This window comes from Bidens hawaiensis, unplaced genomic scaffold, assembly GCF_021521415.1.
Source record: "Bidens hawaiensis isolate Kalapana, Puna unplaced genomic scaffold, B.hawaiensis_p1.1 tig00006061_1, whole genome shotgun sequence".
NCBI classification, from domain to species: Eukaryota; Viridiplantae; Streptophyta; class Magnoliopsida; order Asterales; family Asteraceae; genus Bidens; species Bidens hawaiensis.
In genome coordinates, this window is record NW_027491400.1 from 777,184 (window position 1) to 804,764 (window position 27,581).

At 34.4% G+C, this 27,581-nt stretch overlaps 2 protein-coding genes and 2 pseudogenes across 3 annotated transcripts; 2 read left to right on the forward strand and 2 right to left on the reverse strand.

Moving 5' to 3' along the window:
• Nucleotides 1–153: 153 nt before the first annotated feature.
• LOC143631305 (caffeoylshikimate esterase-like) lies at nt 154–12,571 on the reverse strand. 2 transcript variants are annotated; one of them, XM_077100107.1, is made up of 8 exons: nt 12,552–12,571; nt 12,338–12,428; nt 3,479–3,511; nt 1,855–2,001; nt 1,637–1,767; nt 885–1,022; nt 716–814; nt 154–611 (listed from the first exon to the last, which is right to left on the reverse strand). In XM_077100107.1, exons 3-8 carry the CDS (start codon nt 3,501–3,503, stop codon nt 225–227), a joined length of 927 nt encoding a protein of 308 aa, XP_076956222.1. In that variant the 5' UTR covers nt 3,504–3,511; nt 12,338–12,428; nt 12,552–12,571; the 3' UTR covers nt 154–224. The 2 variants fall into 2 exon arrangements, with proteins under 2 accessions (XP_076956222.1, XP_076956221.1); XM_077100106.1 differs by lacking the exons at nt 12,338–12,428; nt 12,552–12,571 and adding exons at nt 3,932–4,022; nt 4,137–4,207.
• LOC143631306 (uncharacterized) lies at nt 4,767–5,230 on the forward strand (annotated as a pseudogene).
• A 10,452-nt stretch (nt 12,572–23,023) lies between the features above and the next one.
• LOC143631308 (large ribosomal subunit protein eL22z-like) lies at nt 23,024–24,623 on the forward strand. Its single transcript, XM_077100108.1, has 2 exons — nt 23,024–23,235; nt 24,330–24,623. Exons 1-2 carry the CDS (start codon nt 23,024–23,026, stop codon nt 24,472–24,474), a joined length of 357 nt encoding a protein of 118 aa, XP_076956223.1. The 3' UTR covers nt 24,475–24,623.
• A 1,997-nt stretch (nt 24,624–26,620) lies between these two features.
• On the reverse strand, nt 26,621–27,310 carry LOC143631363 (secreted RxLR effector protein 161 pseudogene; annotated as a pseudogene).
• Nucleotides 27,311–27,581: the final 271 nt, after the last annotated feature.

A 27,581-nucleotide genomic window follows, 5' to 3' on the forward strand; every position in this document is an offset into this window, starting at 1 on the left:
GCTATTAAGACTTCTTTTTATAATAGATCGTTTTTTTCTATCGTATATGTGGACCTAATTCAATTATTAAGTACTTGAAATAATGAGCCGGGCCATAAAAATATTATCTAGGTGATGTCGATTAAGATTAGTTTCTAAGCATTCAGGTCACGAAACAAGTTCCATTACAATCTGCTACATATAGTTCCTCTTAAACCGAACATGATAAGTTGGAAGAGCGGTGGCTACATGGCAGGGTGGTGGTGCATTCGCTTTCCTTTCCACCCACAAAGATAGCTCCCATGTGTCCGACCCCGCTGTGGCTTGCTTCGACTCTTTTCAACCACAGTGGAGACCAGCTCTATATTATTAACAATACTGACAACACTGTTGTAAAATTGCTTTTCGGTAATGTAATCTTTATCAGATCGCTTGTCGAGCCATGATATGATGTCAGAAAAGACGATATCAATGTTGTGATCCGGCTCGCCTGAAGTCAACCCATGCCACATTCCTGGGTATAGCTTGATGGTCTTGTCTTTACTGCTGGCCTGATTGTATAAAGCCCGACTTACTTCTGGATCCGTCACTGTATCTGCCTCCCCATGTAGCACGAAAAATGGCAATGTCACCTGCATAAGAAGTTAAAAACAATTTACTTAGATTCGGGCCCGAATCGTAGCTCATACAGGCTCAAGTTTTGGCCCGGCCGGTGTAATATAGAAAAGGAAGTGACCTTGCTTAAGGTGTCCTCGAGACTCATACTGGTCCTTAGCATCTCAAGAGCTGTTTTTAGCCTCGGTTTTTCTTGATAAATTAGTCTGTTTGCGCGTATCTGTGTAATGTTTTAATAGCGGTAAAATTAGAAATATACTCTTGTTGGATTAAAAGAATGAAGATGTTACCTCCTCTCTCTTAAGAGGGTCCTTAAAAGCTGCATCAATAACATCTTTTGTAGGGACAATCTTCCATCTTGGTATCACATCTTCTACCTTTGTAAGCATGCTTATCACCATTGGGTGAGGTTTCACCTTCTCAGATATCTATCAACATTTTAAAAAAATTGCAATTTATAATGCTACAACTTTATAAGATCTTTTGTAAATGAATCAAGCCACTCATAAGATCGATTTGTTGAAAGCTTAAACTCAGTTGAAATTAAACAAGCCCGAGGCGTTGCATGTAACATTTGTTAATTACGTAATTATTATAGTTGTTCTTTTTGGTCCTTTTATATAAAAACTAAATACAATTGCACAACAAATATTATGTATAAAATTATGATAAAAGTAAATAAATTTATATTATGTTATTTAAAACGGATAAATATGTAAAAATAAATATAAAAATTGAATATTTAACAAATAATAAACGAGCCTAGCCCGAGACGAACTCGAGTCTTAGGCATATGGTTCAAGACGAGCCGGACTCAAACTCTTTTAAACCAAATGAGTCGAACTTGTGCTCAATTTGACTCATTTACCACCCTACTTTTATAGTAGTAAATACACGTCCAAAAATATCAATGATAAACATATACTGATTTTTTTTAATCTCAACTATAATAATTTTGTAGGGTGTCTATATTGTATCTTTGTTAATTTTTCTTAATAACGAGAAACAACTGAAAAAAACTTAGATGATAAACTTCCTTCACCTTACACATGGGTGCAACTAGAATGGCACCATGCCAGAAAGTCGGGTCTTTTTTGTGTATAAGAAGGGAAACTGCACCACCCATGGATTCACCGTACAAGAACCGTCTCTTTTTCTTGTAGTCCTCTTGGCCTTAATAGTTTGGGCCATAAACAAGTTACTGGTCCAATGTACTTAGTTTCAAAACATTAAATATCGTGAAAGAAACTGTATATGTACCCGAAATGTGTCTAAAGTAGTTGGAACAATCGGTGACAATGTGATCAAATTTCTTGATGTAACATCGTGCACCCATGGATCGTCCGTGCCCTTCATAGTCTATTCCATAGACCGCATACCCATAGCTCGCTAGCTTGATTCCACACCCTAGCATAAAACAAACCCATTAAATCATCTCTCTTAATGTCGAGAAAGTACATTTTACATTAAGGCAAACCAAACAAGACAAAAATATTCGGCTCGAGAGTTTGTACTGCTATTTTAGTTCAAAACCGTTGGTTTTCATTAATTCTTTTGAATTGACATTTTTCATGAATATTATATATCCGCATAATAAAAAGTTTGACAAATAATTATTCATTTTATCTATTTAAGCTATTACTTGTTGGTTGATAATCATAAAATACTAACGATGTGACCGTTATGTTAATGAGACTTTTGACTTTTATTTTTGTTGGATGAAAAATATAACTCTATTCGACCCTAATAAACAATTGAGTAAGAATGCCTTGACACACAAAAATGAAAGCTATAAGTGTCATTTGTTACAAGAACAATATCGACTATTAGTTTACTACCGGCCAATAGGTCACATAGTTTGTATTATTGAAATCCAAATTTTCTAAAACGTTGGTTCGGTTTCCACAATCAATTCGATGCTCCAAAACATGAACCTAACCGTTTAGTCCGGTTTTTAAACCGCAAATCGTGAACCAAATTGTATAAATCTCAAATACAAACAAAACATTAAATATTTTACCCAAAAAAAAAGCATTATAGGTACGTGAAAACCGGTTTTGCTTACATCAAAGGTAGCCAAAAGATGTTGAACAACAACATGGTAGGTGAAAACTTTATAGATGTGTTTGGTAACCACACTATAAATATATGTGGGGCCCTTGTTTCATCACCTACTTCAACAAACCATACTTATCTCCATTTATTCCTATTTAATAAAGTTATATATACTCATAAATGATAATTAATGAAAGATTATAGAGCATTAAATCATATTATTGGTACTTAAGCCCTTTAATTAATCCACTAATTGATCCCTTTATGTAACTTGTGTAAACATTACATATTTTAATTATTATTGTCCCATTAAAGATTTTCTCTTCAATGTTTTTGAAACATTGATTCAAAATTAATTTTCTATTAATTTAGTAAACTACAAACTTTGAGAGGTTGAGGTTGGTATGTGAAAATGATTTTTAAAAAAGGTGAAAAGATACATATGATGCTTGTATGCAAAAACTTATTTGAGAGTTACGTGTGAACTTTTGACGCTTACCATGCTTAAACATCTAGGAATGACAATTTGTCATAACGTTTTTAAACCAAGCTCGTTAAATTTCACATAAAATCAGAACTTATACATATAGCTTCTCATAACAAGTCTCAACAAATGAATCTAATAATTTAATAAAAAGGTTTTTCTCATAATATTATAAATGTCGAAACTCATAATATTAAAAAGGTCAAAAAGACACGAGGAAAATGTGTTGGTGGTGATTGTTCTAGGATTATTAATGAATAGTGATTCTAAAGTTGGTTTGTATTTATATGTTCACGTGAAAAAAAGGAAGAAGTGAAACAAAATATCAAAAGATATATTTAATACCTTTCATGAAATCGCTGCATTCCATACCGTAACCTGCGAATTAAACTTTAATGTTTCGGTAATCTTATCAATGTAATTTAAATAATTTCATTCTGTACATATATTTATTTATGTAAGCTGTGTTTTGAAGTTTAATAAATGAAAAAGAAAAAAAACACATGAAATTAAAAAAAGTAAAGGATTTAATTAAGTATTGTGATTGAAGAAAAAAAAATATAAAGACTTTAGGTGCTAAAACCTTTTTTCTCCTCAAACACTTCTAAAACAAAAATTCCCCGATGGTACGCGAAAAATAAAGATTTTACGTGTCTAAATTATTTTCATTTTCTCTTTCCAAATCTCTCAAATTTGAATGAATGAAAATACATGGAACACGATGATTTTTATTTTATATTACTATTTATTTTAATTTCTTCGTAAGTCATTTCATTTCCATCCTAGGAGAGAGAGAACCGTGACAGAGGAAAACGAGTGCTTTTGGAGACGAAAGAGGAAGCCATTTGCACGTAAAGAGCTGCACTCCTCTTGAATTCCTTATGTGCTCCTGAAATACACATTGATCATTATCAAAGATTGATTTTTTATTAAAATTTATAAAACCCAAAGCTCAAGATTTTGACAACTACTGGATTAGAGAGTGAATGAGTGGGTGAGTTACCTCTTGGTATTCGACTTCCATTGATGATGATTCAAAGGGAGATGATTCTACATATCTTTCTTGGCTCTTTATAGATCAAGTGGTTGTCAAGTAATATTTAATGATCTAAATAAAAAATGCCACGTAGGTGAGAGATACTAATTATATATTTTCATTTATTTCATTCAGAAATGCATACTAGTTACGGTGACTCATCACTTAAGCCACACAAATGGGTTAGGGTCCAAATAGGCCACAAATAATGTTTTAAATTTTAAATGGTCATGAATTTGATCGAAAACATTTTATGGTTATCTTAACGGCAAGGATCAGATCAACAACGATTGGGTTTTATTAATGCTCGAGTCTTATCGATCGACGCGATCCCATTGGTCCGCCTCGATTTTTATAACTTTTTTATTTTATTTTTGGTTTTAGTTCCGGTTCAATAGCGCACGTACTCGAACCGACCGAAGTCGCGTCGACTTGACGACTCAACACTTGGGTTTTACCACTGTCCATGTTTTATCGATCTGCTCCGGTGCAACACGCCGGGCAAAACAATAGTTATATACAAAGGTTAGTTAAATATGTACACAAGTTGTATATAATGTTACGTTACACTATAATTTGTACTCTTTATGACCCCAAATGGAAGAAATCAATGCAAATGAACAAGAAATGATAGAAATCCAAAACCAAGCCATAGTTCATGCTCTTTACAACACATTAGCCACCGGAGACACCAAAAGCGTCACCGGAATATATATTAGCCACCGACTTGGAACGGTGGTTTCACGGCCCACTAAACTGCCACCACATGATGCTCATGCTAACCGGCGCCAAAGCCCATCACACTGATTGCAAGTTCGAACTTTGAAGCATAACAACCATTGGTGAGGAGATAGTGATCGTTGAGGGCTACGAAGGTGCACACGTGTACTGGATACACGTGTGGACCCTGAAAGATGGGTTGATCACCCAATTTAGGGAGTATTTCAACACATGATTGACGGTTAAGGAGTTGATCAAAGCCAAACCCCTTAACCGTGTGAAGGAGCCATCCTAGAGATCTTTTTCGACGGTCATTGCAGGGGTTCATGCTTGCCATTTAGCAATATTGGTGCATGAGTACTAAAAGATGTCACAGAATGATAATGATTATGTAAAAGTTTTAAAATTAATGTGCTTTAATTGATTTATTTATCCAATATTGCAACGACTTATTTCTACAAAATTCCAATTGTTTTGTTATATATTGTTAGTTAACATGATCAAGATGTTTCATAAATGTTTTATATAGTTGAATACTTATATTAAAGTGTAAGTGTTGTTTTTTTTCTTTTCATTTTCTTTATTTCCAATTATTATACGAATACGTTGATGGATACTCTTCAAGCTGTGTTGTATTCAAATTCTAACAAAAAATCGGTGTTCTCATAAATATATTACTACTACTACGACTTTAGTATATATGTTGATTAATAATAATCTCAACACAAACCAATACACATCCCCTTGTAGAGTTGACAACTCAACTCCCTCATACTCTCATGGTCAATAATCGGTATGTTTCATGTTCTAAGACTATGTGTGCTAGTTTAATTAACTAAAAAGTGAAAACGGTAAAAGCAAAAAAAAAATAAAAAAAAATGAAGACGTGTTGATTCTCGTCACATGCTTTCTCGTGTTAAACAATTTTTCTCTGACGGGATTTTTCTAAGAATTTATAACTTTATACAGATGTTGCTACGAAAGACGGAACGTCTATCGGTATATAAACCACAACAAAATTTTTGTGAAGAGCAATTCGATACATAGTTATTCTGAATGAATACTACACGTACGTGGGTTAATAATTTAAGGCATTTGATCAATCTTTATACACCATATTGAATCTTCACACACCAATTTTCGCCTATACGACTTGTATAGGCCTTGAGCTGTTAAAGACCTATACGACTCGTACAGGGCTATACAGGCCGTATAGCTAGGCCACAAAAAGTTGTTTTTTCTGTTTCCTCGTCGTACACTTATTAGTCATGCGTGGTCTATACAACCCGTATAGACGTATCACGGGCCCACTTTCTTAAAAAACTTTAGCTTTCACGGGCTAAGGATGTACAAGTCACGGGCCCACTTTCTTAATGTACTAAAAAGTAATAATCACTTTTTATGAGTTGTTTTTCACTTCTTTGTTTAGCTTATGGTTTTCATTTATGTTTTGGGTGTAACAATTCACATGTATTGTGATATTTACCATGGAATATTCATAGATAGCCAATAAAAAGAAGTTAATATATAGGGTATGTTTGGCAAAGAGCTTTTAGAAGCTTTAAGCTACAAGTTTTTAAGAAAAAGCTCATATTTATTGAAAAATCTTGTTTGGTTAGAGTAGCTTTAGCTTTAAGCTTCTAGGATAGGAGAAAAAGCTTGAAGCTAAAATCTCCAACTAGTAGCGTTTAATAAAAGCTACAAGCTTTTGGTATTTCATATTTTACAATTTTGGTATTTGAACTTCCATCACCTTTTTTTAATTCATATAATAATTACATATTTAACCCTTATTCAAAACCAACAACCCCCATGACTTTTAAAATGCCATAATTTTTTCACACGTTAATATTTTTTAAAAAAATTACATCATAAAAACGAGCATTTTATTCTCTTTAATTTGAGTATCATATTGTTATACTTCTATAACTTTAAAAAATTAGCATATTATGTGATTATTGGTCAGGATCGGCAACAAGTCGAGTCAGGAAAGCCCGGGTCATGTGTAAGACCAAATTAGGGTCAAAACGAGTCAATGCAAAAAGGGTTAATGTAGTTCAGTTCACGTTGGTACAGTTTTGAGTCGAAAATGGTCAAGTCAGAATAGTTTTCAGATTAGAACGATGCACTGCGCGAGCACCCAGCTAGTTTTATTAAAAGCTTTAGCTACTCTACCAAACACCTGGATATTTCTAAAAAGCTACAACTAACAGCTACCAGCTACAGCTTCCAACCACCAGCTTCCAGCCACCAGCTAGCAGCTTCCAGCTAGTTTTACCAAACATACACATAATGTTAGTAATTTTTAACTGTATTAAATCGTGTTGGGCTGGAACAACGGGATTTAGGTCCAAATCCACATGATTGGGCCGTCTGTACTGGTAGGACAATAGGAGTGTTTGTAATGCTTTGGCTCGTGAAACTGTTAACGGTTCGTTTCATGGTTTTACAACTGGTAATGGTTATTCACACACCATTTTTGAATATTCACGCACTCTCTTAACACACATATTATCTCTATATACACCCTATAAAATAACACATCCCTTTACAACTTCTATCCCTGCTCAAGAAGACTTGATTTTTTTTTTTTTTTTTTTGAATGTTTAAGTTTGTCTCCTACTATTTACAATAAACCGCCATTGCCAGGGATCGAACCCTGGACCTCTCACCCAAAGGCTATGCAACTCACCATCACCTAAGGGTGTTTTTATACTATTTGAAACCAGTTAATTATGGGCTCCAGTCACAATCGAACCACGACCACACGAACGAACCACAATCACTTCCAGACCACCGCCACCAATATACGCAAACCAGCACATGCAGCTGCCACTACAAAACCCTAATTTCCTAAATCACAACCACCGACCACCGTTTCATCTAGGGCTCTAAATACAGATATCACCACAACAAATTTTAAATCCATCACAACCCCTTCCAACACTAGCGACAGATGTTGCTGATATGCATTCTTCAATTTAATCTTCTGATTCAGACTGGATACCCAAGATAGATGGTGAGGGAGAGATATATATATAGAGTGGGGGGGGAGGCGATGGTTTGTTGTAAGTGGTGGAGGTGGTGGCGATTGTAGAGGTGGTGGAGAACGATGGTGAAATTGAAGGTGTGGCAGTAGGTGGTAGTGGTGGCTGGGGTCTAAGTCTGTCAATCTATGATACAAACCTGTTAACACGATACGACACGGGTTTTAACAGGTCTGGGTTACACAAGTCCCTTAACATGTCTTAAGCTGTTAATAAAGAGGTCGTGTTTAGAAAAAGTGACACGGTTAATTATCGTGTTGTGTTCGTGTTTATTATGACATGTCATCGTGTTCGTGTTATGGCAGCCCCATTGGGTCTGGAATACAGCATTTAGAAGGAGAAAAGGAATGGTTTGAGTGGGTGGGGTTTTTGTGTTTTATTAAAAAGTTTATTTATGTGTTAGGATTGGAATATACACTAATATCCTCACATGGAGTCCACCTGATCTGATTAATCGGAAAAACTTAACTGTGTTTGGGCTAAAGGACAAACGCTGTTAAATTTGAAAACGTAAAGGAAAAGACATATCAATTTTAAATATAAAGAACAATGAGTGAAATTTGTTACAAACATAAAAGACAATTTCTGTTAAAATACAAAGGGAGACAACAATGAAAAATGTGAGAAGGATTTGTGACCACACATAAAACTTCTTAAAAATAAATTTATAAAATAATAAAAAAATCATAACTCAAAATATACATAAAAAACGAAAATAATTAAAAGATAAAATGTTTCCGCCATTATTCCTGTTCAAAAAAAATTACGAAAAGACACAATGCCGAGATCAAAGACATAATGACGAAAATGAACAAAACACATAATTATAACTAAACAAGACACAATAGATCACAAAATATAACACAATGCCGAACAAAATATAGCACAATGTTGAATAATATAACACAATATAAAGAAAAAAAAGACACAATGTGAAGGGAAAAAAAAGACAATCAATAACGAAAATAAACACAAAACACAATGATAAAAAAAAGACACAATGGCTTTTTCATTTACCATTTTTTTTATGAGAACAAGATAGACGGTGGAAACATTTTTGTGTTTTTACTTTTTTCATTTTTTTATTACATTTTGGGTTATGATTTTTTTATTTATTTTTTATGGAGTTTTTGTGTGGCTACAAATCTTTCACATCTTTCTCATTTATGTTCCAGTTTGAACAATACCATGACTAGTCACTATCATCGTGGACCAATAACACTTTATAAACAATCTACATTTATGTTTTTACATTTCACATCATATCCTTTCCTTCCTCCCTCACTGTTGCACCTCTGACAACAATAACATCTCCGATGATGTGTAATTCCCACCATAGCTCCGACGACCTGCAACACCACGAGCACAACAAGTTGATGCTATCTCCGATCTATCTTATGAAAGCCGATTGGGATCAAGTCTGTTAGTGTTACGCTTGAGGTACATATATAATAAAAGTAAATGTTCATTATGTATATTTAAATATTTTCTCAAGTATTTTTTTTTTTCTGTTTTAGTCTTTTGGATATATAAAGAAAAAGTTTATGATTTGCTGGAGTCGGCTCCGGCTGTTTGTAAAACTGACGAGAAGGGGAAACTTATAGGTACTTCTCGGGCTCCACTTCAAATAAGAGAAACTTCCAAACATTGTATCTTTATCTACATGGTGTAAAGGAAGCTAAAGTCACCTCACATGGTGAGATGGCTTCACATATCAAGATCAAGATCAACCAAATAATCGGTGGTGACGTACTATATTGCCGGGGTTATAACGTTTTTAGGATTGCTTCGTAGTTGACGTTCATGTGCGTATAAAACCTGCTGAATTAATAAAATCATTTAACTTTACATGAGTTAAGAAACAACTTATAAAAACAGATAGTAAATAAACGTACCGCGAGAAACGCCAATGGGCCATTGAAGGGATTGTTTCGATTCCATTCCTTTTTCGTTCTCTTCAAGCACGTTATTATATAGGTGCACCAATCTATGTCACGGATGTCGGAGTCACTCTTGATTGATGAGAGAAATTTCGGATTTACGGTAGCACTCTTAGTTGACTCTCCCATGACAATGTTGAAGAGAACAAGGAGGTTTAGCTTAAAAAGTAGTCCAGCTTCCTTACATGATTCAAGCTTGTCAATTACATTTCGAATAGTTATATGGCGGCCTAAAGGAAGCTGTTTCTTCCATTCTGTCACTGGAACACCTCTTCTTTGTTGCTCATTATTTCGGGATCTTAGCATTGGTTTTTTTGTATTCCACAAGTAGCAAAATCCCCGTGTTTGTATCTGTATTGCTCGCGATTATCTCAGTGGTGGCTTCATTTACTGGAGCGTGGCTGCCGGTGACATTCGCAAGGACTCAAAGAGCAATAGCGTGGATTTTCCCGGGGTTTCGTATTGCCGGATTTTTGATTGCATCAGTCCTCAGTTTGATTGGTGTTTTAACTATAACTCCTAAAGGTGACCCACAAATCCCATCAAGGGATTTCACAATTCGTATGAGAATGACAACTAGCTTTGGGGAACATGGTGTTTATTCCACCTCAACATACTACACCACTCACAATGTTTACATCCATAGCTCCAAAGTTGAAGTTGAGGGGGCTAGTTCCATTACATATAAATTGTTAGCAACCGATCACCCAGCCACACCACCGGAGTTCGACTGTCCACCCCAACTCTTCAGCCAAACACTCTCAGCCCCCATCTGCTCCCTCCCAGCCTGCTCCCTCCCTTCCAGAACCAGGAACATCATCCAGCAGCTCAACAAGATCAAGTTTTCTTCCATCCCGTCGATGCTCCCGAGACAGCTAAAACAGTTTGCATGATTGATTTCTAATTGTTATTGTTTATCATCTTTTCAATTAGAGAAAACAAATGAGAATCGATAACATGTGTTTTGTTATACAATCGGTTAATCGTGTGAACGATTGATTTTGAATGTTTTGGTTTAATATGTCTCGTGTTTTTGTTATACAATTGGGTTTGGGTTGAAAAATATGGAGTTTGAACTTGCATATGTTTTTCCAATCAAAGAAGGTGGTGAAAAGTTTCTTTACCAGCTGGTACATGAGGAATATGACTCGATGTTCAAGACTCATAACAAAACAAAACATCATTAATGTGTATTTATAACTGAAGACCCAATATTGGTAGCACAACCAACCTAAGAAGTTCATTTATAACTAAAGATTTATATTTTATATACCAGAAAGACATAAACGCAAAAGTTAGAAAATTCTAAAAAAAAAGATAATATTGTAGGAGATACAATACTTTCTTTATAGAAGGACGAGTCAATATCATGCAATTATTAAAATAATAATGGCTAATTGATCCCTTTATATTTAACTTGTGTAAACATGACATATTATAATTATTATTGTCCCATTAAAGATTATGTCTCTTTAATGTTTTTGAAACATTGATTCAAAATTAATTTTCTATTTAGTAAACTTCAACCTTCGAGATGTTGAGGTTGGTATGTGAAAATGATTTTAAGAAAAAAGTGAAAGATACATATGATGCTTGTATTTAAAAACTTATATGAGAGTTACGTGTGAACTTTCGACGCTTACCATGCTTAAACATCTAGGAACGACAATTTGTCATAACGTTTTTAAACCAAGCTCATTAAATTTCACATCAAATAAGAAGTTATACATATAGGTTCTCATAACAAGTTTTAACAAATGAATCTAGTAATTTAATAAAAAAGTTTTTCTCATAATATTAAAAAGGTCAAAAAGATAAAATATTGAGACACGAGGAAAACGTGTTGGTGGTGATTGTTAATTTGTTATATAGGATTATTAATGAATAGTGATTCTAAAGTTGGTTTATATTTATATGTTAACGTGAAAAAAAGGTAGAAGTGAATCATCAAAATATCAAAAGATATTAATTTAATACCTTTCATGAAACCAGTGCATTCCATACCGTAACCTGCGAATTAAACTTTAATATTTCGTAAATCTTATCAATGTAATTTAAATAATTTCATTCTATACATATATTTATTTATTAAAGTTGTGTTTTTGGAGTTTAATAAAAGAAAGAAAAGAAAACAGATGAAATTAAAAAAAAAGTAAAAGATTTAATTAAGTATTGTGAACCCGAGTCTGAAGAAAAGCAAAAAAATATAAAGACTTTAGGTACTAAAACCTTTTTCCTCCAACACGTTTAAAAAAAATCCCGATGATACGCGAAAAATAATGATTTTACGTGTTTAAATTATTTTCTCTTTCTCTTTCCAAATATCTCAAATTCAGAAGAATGAAAATACACATCAATTAAAAAAAAGAACCATGGAACATGATGATTTTTTATTATTATATTTTTTTAATTTTCTCTCAACTCCTTTCATTTCCGTCGTCGAATGAGAAAGAGAGAGAACCGTGAGAGAGGAAAACGAGGGCTTTTGGTGACGAAAGAGGAAGCCATCTGCACGTAAAGAGCTGCACTCCTCTTGAATTCCTTATGTACTCCTGACCATTAAACACATGGATCATTATCAAAGAGTCATTTTTTATTACTAAAATTTATAAATTTATAAAACCATAGCTCAAGATTTTGACACTACTGGATTAGAGGGTGAGTGAGTGAGTTACCTCTTGGTATTCGACTTCCATTGATGATGGATGATTCAAAGGGAGATGATTCTATGTATCTTTCTTGGCTCTTTATGACACAGACCTACTAGCACGACACGACACGGAGACAAAGGGAGATGATTGATCCCTTTGAATCATCGTGTCGTGTTACAAACATCCATCATAAAGTGTCAAAATCTTTTGGATGATGGATGTTTGTAACATTTATAAATTGTTTTTTATGTTTATAACAAATTTCACTCACTTTATGATGGATGTTTGTAACACGACACGGTGCTAGTAGGTCTGTTACTAACACGACACGACACGTGTCGTGCTAGTAACTCACTCACGACAGTGAGTGAAATTTGTTACAAACATAAAAAACAATTTATGTTAAAATACAAACGGAGACAAAAATGAGAAATGTGAAAAGGATTTGTGACCACACAGAAAACCCCTTAAAAATAAATTAAAAAAAATAATAAAAAAATCATAACTCAAAATATACATAAAAAACGAAAAAAATATAAAACTAAAATGTTTCCGCCATTTTTCTTGTTAAAAAAATTACGAAAAGACACAATGCCGAGATCAAAGACATAATGACGAAAATGAACAAAAGACACAATTATAACTAAACAAGACAAATAGACACAAAATATAGCACAATGCCGAACAAAATATAGCACAACGTTGAGTAATAACACAATATAAAGAAAAAAAGACACAATGTGAAGGAAAAAAGACAATCAATAACAAAAATAAACACAAAACACAATGATAAAAAAAGACACAACAGCTTTTTGCACTTACCATTGTGTTTTTTTATGAGAACGAGAAAGACGGTGGAAACATTTTTGTGTTTTTACTTTTTTCATTTTTTTATTACATTTTGAGTTATGATTTTTTATTTATTTTATTTAGAGAGTTTTTTGTGTGGCTACAAATCCTTCATATCCTTCTCATTTCTGTTCCAGTTTGTACAATACCATGACTAGTCACTATCATCGTGACCAATAACACTTTATAAACAATCTGCATTTATGTTTTTACATTTCACATCGTATCCTTTCCTTCCTCCCTCACTGTTGCACCTCTGACAACAATAACATCTCCGATGATATGTAATTCCCACCATAGCTTCGACGACCTGCAACACCACGAGCATAACAAGTTGATGCTATCTCCAATCTATCTTATGAAAGCCGATTGGGATCAAGTTTGTTAGTGTTACGATTGAGTTACATATATAATAAAACATAAATGTTCATTATGTATATTTAAATATTTTTTCAAGTATTTTTTTTTTCTGTTTTAGTCTTTTAGATATATAGCGAGAAAGTTTATGATTTGTTGGAGTCGGCTCCGACTGTTTGTAAAACTGACGAGAATGGGAAACTTATAGGGACTTCTCGGGCTCCACTTCAAATAAGAGAAACTTCCAAACATTGTATCTATATCTACCTGGTGTAAAGGAAGCTAAAGTCACCCTCACTTGGTGATACGGCTTCACATATCAATATCAAGATTAACCAAATAATCGGTGGTGACGTACTGTATTGCCAGGGTTATAACATTTTTAGGATTGCTTCGTAGTTGACGTTCATGTGCGTATAAAACCTGTTGAATTAATAAAATCATATAACTTTACATGAGTTAGGAAACAACTTATAAAAACAGATAGTAAATAAACGTACTGCGAGAAACGTCAATGGGCCATTGAAGGGATTTTTCGATTCCATTCCTTTTTCGTTCTCTTCAAGCACATTATTATATAGCTGCACCAACCCATGTCACGGATGTCGGAGTCACTCTTGATTGTTGAGAGAAATTACTGATTTACGGTAGCACTCTTAGTTGACTCTCCCATGACAATGTTGAAGAGAACAAGGAGGTTCAGCTTAAAAAGTAGTACAGCTTCCTTACATGATTCAAGCTTGTCAATTACATTTCAAATAGTTATATGGCGGCCTAAAGGAAACTGTTTCTTCCATTCTGTTCTCAAAACATCTTCCATTATCACTTGTCTACATTCAGATACGGGAATGTCCCCCATAGGCAGTCCCCATATAGCTTTAACCTTTGACGGAGTTATCTTAATCGCACGGCTGCCAATTGTTAACGTGTTCTTATCATGATTATATTTTGCCAACAGCTAACGTCCCAAACTCGGTAGTATGTAGTCTATATTAAAATATTGTATAGACTTAAACCCCATTTCATTTATGTCATGTATTTGAGCCGTTGTTAACCACTTAACCCCTGTAGCGCGCTATACAAGTGGCTTGGTGTGCTAGTCGTATCAAATACCATTGCTTGTAAACCAACCTTTCTTCTTGTTATTATTATTATTATCAAAATCACATAACAAAACATTGAAATTCCAGCAAACAATTTGGACAGTCTAGTACTAAATGAATGTGAATATGTTACCTTACCTAAATTAATTAACAAGATGCTACAATCATTCATATATTGTTCATGGCATATGTTGAAACATAAAAGGTCTTCTGGCATATCATGTCTGTTATAATTCCCAAACACTTAAATTAATATTGACAAAGCTAGCACTAGTGGTCTCTAGGACTAAAACAATCTAATCATTTAGCAATCAGCAAGTTAAGTAATAATAATAATAATAATAATAATAATAATAATAATAATAATAATAATAATAATAATAATCAATCTCACAGCATTGTAGGGCTCTTTACCATTACATCCCTCTTTGGTTTCTTTAAGCAAGTTATGATATAGCTGCACCAATCCATGTTAGATATGTCGACTTCATTCTCGATTGATGAAAGAAACTTTCGACTCACGGTTGCACTCTTACTTGTCTCACCCATGATAGAGTTGAAGACAACAAGAAAGTTAAGCTTGAAAAGTGTTCCCCCTCCCGTACATGCTTTAAGTTTGAAGGACTTATTTTAATTATATGGCTGCCATTTTTTAAATCGTTCCTATGATGATCATATTTGGCCAACAACCAATGCCCCAATCCCCATAATATGTTGTCTATTAGAAAGGATTTATAGACTCAAACCCCATATCCTTTATGTCAAACATCTGAGCAGCAGTTAACCCTTGTAGCGCGCAACACAAGTCGTTTGGCGTGCTTGTCGTTTCAAATGTCATGTCCTGTATGATCCATTATTAACAAATAACATCATAAATTAACTAATCATAATAACATTAATACAACTTAACAAATCGTTTCAACCAACCTTTCTTCTTCTTCTTCTTCTTCTTCTTCTTCTTCTTCTTCTTCTTCTTCTTCTTCTTCTTCTTCTTCTTCTTCATCATCACATGAAAAAACATTGAAATTTCCAGCAAAACAATTTGGATAGTCTACTAAATGAATGATAATTTTTAAGATGTTACCTAAATTAACAAGAACCTATAATCATTCATATATAATTTCAGTTTGTTCATGGCATATGTTGAAACACAAAAGCTCATCGATTCAAGAAGATAGTTAGTCATTTGGCGTTTCAAATATCATGTTTCAAATATCATGTTTGTTATAATTTATTTTTGAATAAATTAAAAATAAACCGTAACATGATTTTGCTTTTGCTAAAAGACAAAATTGCCCCTAAAATTTCTTAAACTTATGCATTATAGTTTGTACTAAAAGCAACAAGTTTGGTACCTCTTAAAAATTAAAAGGTCCCTCACTCATGCTTATATATAATATAGATATAGATATAGATTATAATAACAAACTTTGTGTAGCCCGTTTTGAAATGAAATACATGTCTCCAACGTCTGATTTGAGGGGATGCTTTGGGAGTTTTCATGAGTAGCTAGGGACATTTTAATAGATTTCCTTTCAAATTTGAAAAGAAACATTAGAGAAAGAGAGAGTACGTTTAGGTGACTTTAATCAAGTAGATAGAAGGAAAGACGTGACTGCTAAGTTTGATTTTGATTACATAACATGATCACGAATTTATATATGTGAGTTATTTTTATATTTTAATTAACTTTGACCTAGAATAGAATTTTGTTCGGATGGTAATTCAAGATTTAATTGTTGAAACTAGGGTTTTTTTTAAATGGTGACTGTGACCAAATTTGACCGATTTGGCAAAGTTGTGGAATGAATGTGTGTGTGCAAGTACGTAGCTTGGCATGCCAATGCCATTTACAAGTATGCATAAGCTTGAATTCACATAGGTAATTTATTATTTGAAAGATGAATAATGTGACAACATCCTTAAGCCTATGCAAACTTGCAAGCTTGAATCCTTGATGTTATATTAATTGAGCATGGGTGTGGACGTGGGCAAGTAGTCTCACATGAAGCCAACTTTTATGCATATTTATTGGTGTGTGGAGTATAAACTCAGATGTTATGTTACCATTGTGCCATGTGCTCTATCATAATTATCATGTTTTAGGTGTGTTTACCTCATTTCCAACAAAATACAAAAGAGGCTCTTTTTTAAACTATAATTAAGATGCCTAATTTTGTATTTAAACACAAAAAGCATCTGTTTCATCTTTCTTCCAGCAAGATTGAACAGAAGAAAGATGAAACATCAATGCTTAACGTATTCTCCTTTTCATTCATATTGTATGGACATTTAACGAGGAAGAGGTGTTTCAAGATTAATACGCGTTCTAGTTCCCTACACCTTTATTTTTTCTTCATAGTGCTATATAAAATTTAGGTAGAGGTGTTAAGTCAAAATTTTGTATGTGATGTCAACCAAATATTCTTTCTTCACCATTTTTCTGTTCATATTATTTCTTCTCCATTTTCTTTGTTCATATGATAAGACTGCCTCGTAACATAATATAATTCTTTAAACACACACATGACTCTAGATTAAGTTATTGTTGTGAGATCTTAGGCACATATCGTGTTGTTATATTCAGTCCATAACAAATATTGGATGATATAAAGAATATCTCACATCAAATATCATTATCGTGTTTTAGGTATAATATTTTTGGATAAGGGAGAACTCACTACATTGCTTTTAAAATGTTTGTGCCTTACCAACTCAACTATGATGAATTGATGTTGGCTTTCTCTTTTTATTAATTGGTATAGATTCACAACTTTCTAGTTCAATTTTTTTAAATACAAATACAAATTATTCTTACTAATCTATGTATTACAAATTACGGTTCGTGTCCATTTTTTAGCTTCTTTGCAGGCGGTGTACTTTAAACATTTTTTTCTACACGTTATATCCTTTACGCTAACTGGGTTAGAAAAACCCAGTTAAATACCCTCACGTGAGGCGCATGTGAGAGCATTTTTGTCTTTTTGTCTGTACATAATGAAAACATATAAAACTCTTTCTCTCTCTCATATCATACTCTGCTCTCTCTCTCTCCCTGTTTCTCTTTCTTTCTTAATCACCCACCACCACCACCAACTCACCACCACCAGCCACCCCCACACCTGCCCCCATCCAACCTACGGCAACCACTATCGGCGAGCCGGAGATCTTGAGCTTTCAATTTACAGTTTCTACCACCTACATCGGACTCTCACCCAACACCTTCTTCACCGTCATCGCCGCCGGCATCGCGGTCTACAACATCGTCTCCGTCTAGTTCGGCAGATCCTCCGACCACCGTCCCCCACGCTCCTTCGAGGAGGATGTGCAGCCTCTACCGCCGCCGGTCCAGCTGGGCAAGATTTCCGAGGAGGAGTTGAAAAGCCAGATCTATGATGTCTCACTGTTATGTTCTTGATATACAAGAATAGATGCGGAACCACACAATCTATATGTAATCCACTTATCCACTCTCAATACGGTAAGTGGGATTCCGGCGAGTTGGAGTTCGCCGAAGTTGGTTATTAAAAGGGATGATGATGCGTTGACTGGTGAGTCAGCGTTGACCGACAAGATAGTAGTTGTGGGTTTGGTGGGTATGGTGAGGTTGAAGTAGTAGACGGAGAAGATGAAGTGGTTGCCGGAATTTGGTGACGGTAAGAAGCCGGCGGCGAAGATGGAGTTGTTGGATTTTATGAACCGGGTATCAATTGGTTTTGAGTTTTGTTGCTGTTTTGAGATTAATTTTGTGCTTGTTTGTTTGTAGAAGAACAATTGTTTTGACTAATCGTTTCTGGGTTTTTTATTTTATGAAACGGGTATTTGATTGTTTTGAGTTTTTACTGCTGTTTTAAGATTTATTTTCTGTTAATTTTGTGCTTGTTTGTGGTGGTGGGTTGAATGGAATCCGGAATTTATGGTGATGGTGGTGGCTTAGAGAGAAAGAAGGGGAATGTATTATATATATTTTCTTTTCTTTTTTTTAAATTTAAGAATATATTAAAATTAAAATATGCCCATCACGTGTCTGGCACATGTCATACTTAACTAAGTTTTTCTAACCCAGTTAGCGTAAAGGACATAACGTGTAGAAAAAAAATGTTTAAAGTACATCGCCTGCAAGGAAACTAAAAAAGGGACACGAATCGTAATTTGTTTTTTTTAAATGACAAAATTTGTAATTCTGTCTTTAGAAAATTATTTATATCTTTCGAATCCATAAGATATGTTATTATATATATTATTAAATTTAACTTTTTTGTTTTATTTTTTAACCACCTGTGTGATACACGAATTTTATCCTGGTAAAGCCGTTGTAAAATTAACAAATGGTATTTTGGATAACATGTATGAATTAACAATTCAACCAACAAAATACTTGCTATTAAACTACCAATATGCATATCCCTGTATGAACTTTGTTTTTCATATATCATCTTAAACTTATGACTTACTATAAAGATTGTGTTTTCTATCTCTCGCAATAGTTTTCATGTGAACTTTGTTTTTTTAATTTGTCATTTTGAACCAATCATGGCTTGCTACAAGGATTGTGTTTTCTATCTCTCGTAATTGTCCCCATGTGAACTTTGTTTTTCTACGTGTCATCTTAGACCAATCATCGCTTACTACAAGGATTGTGTTGTTTATCTCTCACAATTATCCCATGTGAACTTTGTTTTTCTACAATGTGTTGTCTCTTTCGAAAAGATAATATACATTGCATTCATAAGGAACCCTATAAACCTAATTATGCGTGCTATATTCCAATATTGGACCAATAATCACTTACTATACGAATTGTGCTTTTTTATCATGTGTTATCCCTTTAAAAAAGATAGTACTATTTTAATTTATAAATCTCAAAAAACCAACACTTTTAGGGAGATAAACTCAAACATTTAATATTATAAGTATAATTATAAGGTTTCTGTTCTTCTTAGAAAATATATTTGAAAATCTTGGTGCCACTAATAACACATACTACGTGAATATCTTCCAAAGGTTTTAGCTTTGGATGATGTGAATGGTATTAGCTTTGGATGTGAATGCGTATCCCCCATGTAATAATAATAATAATTTTATTAAAGTAACACATCTTTTCCACAGTTATTTAATTAGTTTATCCATATAGGATGTTAAATATACAATTTCTAGAAATGAATTATTCATCTAATAAATAATTTAAATTTAAATATTAACTCCTAAGTTAGAAAAATGTTTCAAATTAAATAAATAGTTATACTCACTATTTAGACCACCCTAGTGGTGCGTTTTGGGGAGCATTTTGGAGGATAACGCGGGGGGTACACCCCCTCACCCCGCGTTTTGAGTTTTTTTATAGCGTTGTATCTAAAACGCGAGAAAAGTGCACGAATATAAAAAAATGACCGTTGCATGTTACCGTTGGAGAATTAAAAAAAAAATTATTTCTTTATATATTAAACCAACTAATTCCCAATCAAAACTCATCAAATTTATAAAAATTCTCTTTCAACTCTATAATTCCTTACACAAAATTCACTATATATGGATCCTCCATCTATATATAAACAGTTTTCGGGCCCGACCAACAAGACGAGGACGTGGAGGAGGAACAGGCGGTTACGAGTGCGATTATGCTCGCGACAAAGTATATGACTTCCGTTACGAGTGCGATTAGCTCTACACCCCCCGTTTCAAAAATAACATATATCACAACCGGTTGATGACAGATTACTTCTGCGACTCGAAGTGACACAAGAACCCGAAGACCTTTAAGCGTCGTTTTCGGATGTCTAAAAATTTATTTATGCGCATCACCAATGATTTGGAGCGTGAGTTTGATTACTTTCAACAAAAACCTGACGCTCGAGGGACGCTAGGATTCACGGCTATTCAGAAGGGTACATCAGCCGTACGCGTGCTCGCCTACGGAAACACGACCGACATCAACGACGAGTATTTAAAGATGGCCGAAAAAACAACTCGGGACACCTTGGAGTATTTTTGTTACGGTACGTTTTGTTTTTTTTTTAAATAGTTTTATCACTTGTTTACTGTGATCATTTATTTTATAAAAATTTTATAAAATATAGGAATATTGAAACTATATGGACCACATTATCTGAGAGAGCCCAACTTTAACGATCTACAGCGTCTTTACGAGGCACATACAAGGGTGCATGGTTTCCCCGGCATGATAGGGAGTGTAGATTGCATGCATTGGGAATGGGCTAATTGTCCAACTGCATGGCGAGATCAATTAACACGAGGTGACCAAAAGGGACCAACGGTCAGCCTTCAAGCGATCGCTTCATACGACCTTTGGATTTGGTCGGCATTCTTTGGTGTTCCCGGTTCCAACAATGACATAACCGTCTTAGAGCAGTCTCATGTGATGGAGAGTTACAATCTGGGACCGTTCCCGTCGCTTCGTTTTGGGCTAACGATAACTTCTACCATCATGGGTACTATCTGGGGTGATGGAATATATCCAGAGTTCGCGATAATCGTTAAAACATTCAGAGACCCGATGGATGAAAAAAGACAATATTTTAAGAAAGTGCAAGAGTCTGCGAGAAAGGATATCGAGAGGTGTTTTGGTGTTCTTCAACAACGATGGCATTATGTTAAAAATCCTTGTCGTCTGTGGTCTTTAGAAAGAATGAGATGTGCTATGTATGCGTGTATCATAATGCATAACATGATCATCGAGGACGAGGGAAGAGCAATATGTCAAACTTTCATACCAGACCCGGATCCACCACGGACTCCAGCAAGTATGGAGCAACGACTGGAAAACTCGGATTCCGTGCGGTCAAGAGAGATACATAACGCACTAAAGGAGGATTTGGTCCAACATCTTTGGATGTATCGGTCTCTGCCTGGTGAAAACGATGATCAAAACGAGGGCAACAATGAAGACGATGATGAAGACAACGACGACGATGGCGAAGACGAAGAGGGCGAAGACGACGACGACGTCAACAACGACGAATAGTTTTTTATTTTATTTTCATGTAATATTTATTTAATAAAATATTATTGTTATTTGATTATTCTTATTAAAAATTAAAAACAAAAAACAAAAAGTGTAAAAAGTGACTGGGCGCCACGTAACGCATAATGCCTGGGGATGGAGAGTTATGACTACAGCCTGTTTTTGTAAAAAACCATAACTCTGACTGGGCGTCACGTGACGCATAATGCCTGGATGTGGAGAGTTATGACTACAAATGGTCTTATTGAGTAACAAAGACAATTAATTATCTTAATTGTTATTTTTTAAAAGTTTAAGACTTTGTTTTTTTTGGATTTTGGGAGATTATTTATGAATGTTTGGACTGGATGTATGGATATTTGAATTGATATGGTGGTTTAAGTCACTAAGATTGGATTTTAATACTCGTACCCGACTCTACCCCGTAGGGTATAGATAAGGTATGAATTTTAGTACCAAAACCCATATCCGAACCAGACCCGATTTGTACCCGGTAATACATGAAAACCCGAACCGAAACCGGGTTTTTTTAATACCCGAAACCGGGGTTTTTAAATACTGGATCTATACCCAAAATTACCCGAAATATAACTGGAAAATACCCGAAAAAATACCCCTAAAAAGTGCAACCCCTAGAAAATTCTAATCTATACTCGAAAAAAACCCGGAAAAAAACCCTAAAAGACCTGTAAATATGGTTTTTTTTCAATACCCGGAAATAGGGTATTCAAATACCCGGTTTTAAAATACTCGACCCGAACCTGATGCATATGGTATGGTTTCTAGAGGCAATACCCGGACCCGACCCCGAACCCGAACCGGGTATTGTTAATACCCTATTTTCCAATACCCGATCATACCGGAACCCGGGTTTTTCTAATACCCGATTTGTGCACCTCTACGGGTCTAACAGTCTAACTCGAACTATAAGGCAGTCCAAAATATGAGGCCGCTTTGTATGAACATTAGTCCATAACATCAGCCCAGCAACTCCAGAAACAGGGCTCGATCCAACCCACCCGCTGAATAATAATAATAATAATAATAATAACAACCTAATTTAAAACCCTAACTCGACTACCTTCTTCATCGCATTCTCCAGTAGCAGCTCGCCGTCGTCAAAATCCAGCACGTAAGAACAGAACTATTATAATAATAAGATTATTATTATTATTATTATGCTAGTGTTGTGTTTCAGGAGCAAGATGAGTGGTGGAAAGAAGAAGCAGCAATCGACGTTCGTGATCGACTGCGGGAAGCCAGTTGAGGACAAGATCATGGAGATTGCTTCTCTCGAGAAGTTTCTTCAGGAGAGAATCAAAGTCGGAGGCAAAGCCGGTAATCTCGGCGACTCCGTCACCATTTCCCGTGAGAAGAATAAGATCTCCGTCACCGCAGACAGCAACTTCTCCAAAAGGTAATTATTATTATGATATTTATTTTATTATTCCATTAAATCAAATTCTATTGCTGATTTTATGCATTTGTAGCTTTATTTAGTTCATGAATGTATGTCTGTCTGTTAGGTGTTTATTTTGATATTAGCATAACACTTATATTAGTCATATATTGTATAACCTATACAATAGTTGAATTATCATATACATTTTATGACTAATATAAGTTATGCTAATACATAGTGATGTAACATTCTTGGACCTATAGATTTAGTTGTGGTAAATTACACTATGTCACTACTCACTAGCAAGTTTTTAGTTCGGTTTGTGGTATATTGCATCAAAGTTGTTGCTTGTTAGACTTAGCGTTGAGTTGATGAGGCTAGAGCTTGGTTTGTTTTGACTTATGTAAGCTTGAGTAGCGCATTTTGACTTTTTTAAAGTTTGAACTTGGTTCATGTATTGTTTCGTTAATTAATTTGTTCACATTTTTAATTATTTTTATTCTATTTAGAGAAATTTTAAGCTAGTCTAAGCTCGAGTAAAACTTGTGCGCACTACCTTAAATGAGTTAAACTTGCTCGAGCTTGATTGTTTAGTGTGAATTTAATACAAAGAAGTCTAAAAGAGCTAGTATTCAAAGCTCGTTAAGGCACAACGTGCATATACGGCTTTCCCATACAAGGGTCAAGGTTGGTCTTGATAAGGCTCGGCTTGTTTTGAACCTTTTTTTTACAATCTTATTTTGAGCAGCGTCTTCAATTTAATTTTGAGCAGCTTGCGAACGGCTTGGGTGCACCTCTAAATATAGAAAAAAATGGTGTTTATATGAATTAGGAAGTAACAACTGGTACTCAATGGTTTGAAAATTGTGCTTTTTAACTTGTGTTCTATCAATTTTATGTTACCTTTTTAATGGGAAGTTGAGTGATATGTTAATCGTGTATATGATAGAAATTGAGCCACCACTGACCAAAGTGCATAAAACTAGAATTTGAATTAAAAGGTGCAGGCTTCGTGTATTTAACTCTGTTGATCATTAATGTTTCATAATTTAATTTGTAAAAACACACTTGAAACGTTTTAGGTGATGATTTGTTGTGTTTTTTTTCAGGTATCTGAAGTATTTAACAAAGAAGTACTTGAAGAAACACAACGTGAGGGATTGGCTTCGGGTGATTGCTTCCAACAAAGAACGCAATGTATACGAGCTACGTTACTTCAACATTGCTGAGAACGAGGGTGAAGAGGAAGACTGAGTGGAAAGTCAACATTGTTTTATGTTTGTTTGTTTGTTTGTTTTTACCTGGATTGGCTTTTAAAGTATGTTATCAGATTTCTTTTTATATGAAGTGTATTGTGGTAGAATTTTGAGTTCACTTCCATGGCAATTGCATCTTTTCACTAATTTTGTGCTGCTTTGAATTTCTTGATCATAAAGTATTATTCTTTGGTAAATTTATTTACCAGTATAAATCTTTGTGAATCTTGTTAGAAATATGAGTTTTCGTAAGTTAAGTAATTGATGCGAGTTATAATCTCTGGCTGTAAAAGACTTGATATTTGAGTAAAAGTTGTGACATTTGAGCAAGTCAATGACAAAAACGGCCACCGGCATGGTATTGATCTTATATGTCTTAGAAACAACTAAACAAGAACGAGAATGGTAAAATCTCTTGATTTTAAAACATTTGAGTTCAATAAGTTCAAGGTTACACAAGAAAGTAAAGTTGCATTAGCAATAGATGGTAGTTTAGAATTTTATAATTTTCTTTCAATTTGTTTAAAATTTAATGATATGCATTAAAAAGTTAATATAATGAATTTTCACAATGACCAACCAATACCATAAAACCACATTATTAGTGAAAGTGAACGTGAAAATCATCTTTCCAGTTCATAAGTACTAACTGTAACAATATGGTCTTACATTAGTGGTAACTCTAGCTTGGATCATAAGTTCCACCAATATTCTTTTATGTTTCGTGATTTACATTACCCATACGAGTAATTTATTTGTAGTTAACTCGTCGTGTCTAGTTTACCTTGTTAACATTCCAATACGAGTAGTTAATTAGTAACTAACTCGTCTTGGCTAGTTTAACATAACAATCTACTCGTCTCCTTACTTTATAGTCTAAACTAGTCGTTACAATGTTGTTTTGAAGTTGTTGGGTTTATATAAATGTCATGTTCTTGTTGTTTTGAACTCACACATCAATGGAGAAGAAAATTGATAATATTGTAGTTTGTTACGGCGGCAAGTGAGAAGAAACAAAAGAAGCTACTGAGTACACCACCCACACATTCTCCATTGATGTGTGAGTTTATTGTTGATTTCAAAAAACTATGAATACTTAAAAATTTTACACCATACTTGAAAGAACATTTTTGAGACCAACAGGATTGACGCGTATAAACGTGTAAGATAATATGTGCGGAATCCATAATTAAGGTGAAAAACACAATAAGATCTCTTTAACTCTTCTTTTATCAACTGATTTTGCATTCTGTCTCGCGTTAGTAACAAAACTGAAAACGTAGTGTTGCCCAAACGACATTTGCAGCATCAAATGAAGTTTGATGGGGAAGTTTTCGAATAAACATAATGTTGTTCGGTGGGGCCGGCTGTTGATCAGTTCTTCATGTATATAATAGAAAACATGGATGTTATGATAAACCTACAATTAAAACATACCTGTCACAGCAGAGAGAGTGGCCACGGCTGATGAGTACGATCCAGACGACATGACAGTCAGCTTGGTCGAGTTCTCCTTTAGGATGTATATTAGTGATGGGGATTAGGGTTCTTGAGAAACCGAATAATATAGAGGGAGTGAGGCTCACGAAATCTGATGTGAGGGTTTAGGGTTAAGTTATATGATGTTAATTAGTCTCTCCATATTTATATACATCCAAGGGAAACCCTTGGTTAGCAAGAAAGGGTAATTTGGTCCATTAACAATTACCTAGCTAACATAATTATAAGGTATAATTTAATTAACTTTGATATATTATAATATAAATGATCATGTAGGCCATACATAAATATACATATCCATATATTTATTCTTACATTCTCCCACTTGGCCAAATAATCATTTATTATGAGCATTAGATTAGTCTGCAGATTTTAACACTCATTTTAGCTTTAAACTTAAACTGGAGCAGAGAAATACAGTCATTGAATTGAATATCAGCTCAAGACCCCCATTAAACATACTGCAGTCCTTGTTTAAAACCTAAGTAGTTATGATCAAAATTATATAAGTAAGCCCTTCAAATATTTGATTTGTATAATAATTTGTCTATATGTCATTACGCATGCAAAACATATTAAGAGACATACAAAATCAAAACCGATGAAATGTTATTAAATAAAATGTAAATAAGTACAATATGCAATTAAATAAGGTCTTTAGTAAATCTCATATTAGCAACATGTTCTTCAAAAACTTTAGGTGAGAGACCTTTAGTCATCGGATCCGCTAGCATATTATGTGTACTAATATACTCAATACAAAGCTTATTTTCCTCAACTCGTTCACGCACGAACAAATACTTTGTATCAAGATATAAACCAGCACCAGTCGAACTGTTATTGTTCGAGAAATTAACGGCAGCTGAATTATCACAATAAAGCTTCAATGGTCTAGAAATAGAATTGACTAATTTGAGTCCGGAGATCAGATTTTTAAGCAACATTCCACAACAGGTAGCATTATAAACAACTATATATTCTGCCATCATAGTGGAAGTAGTCGTTAACTGTTGCTTATGACTCCTCCATGAGATGGGCCCGCCTGCTAACATAAAGATATACCCCGAAGTGGACTTCTTGTCATCTTTGCATTTAGCAAAGTCAGAATCAGAATAACCTACCACTTCTAAATTATCACTTCTTCTATAAGTCAGTTTGTAGTCTTTCGTCATTTGAAGATATCGAAGCACCTTCTTAGCTGCTTTCCAGTGTTCAAGGCCAGGATTAGTCTGATAACGGCCTAACATTCCAGAAATATAAGAAATATCCGGGCGAGTACAAACTTGTGCATATATAAGGCTCCCGACTACTGACGCATAAGGTATCAATCTCATTTGCTCCTTTTCAACCTCTGTTTTCGGACATTGAAAGACCCGTTTATTTCTTTTACGTTTTTTAATTATAAAGGAAAAGTAAGTAAGTGCTACAATACCATGGCATTTTCGTAAATTCGTTTGTGTATTGTTTCTTTGCGTCTTCCTTATGTCATCAATCTTTGGTTTTGAACACCAATGAATTTCAGGCTACAGTAGGTGTTGGCCTAAATCATCCTACTTTAGCTAAAGTAAAGAACCCTTAATCGATCTGACGCTTTCACAAGCATCG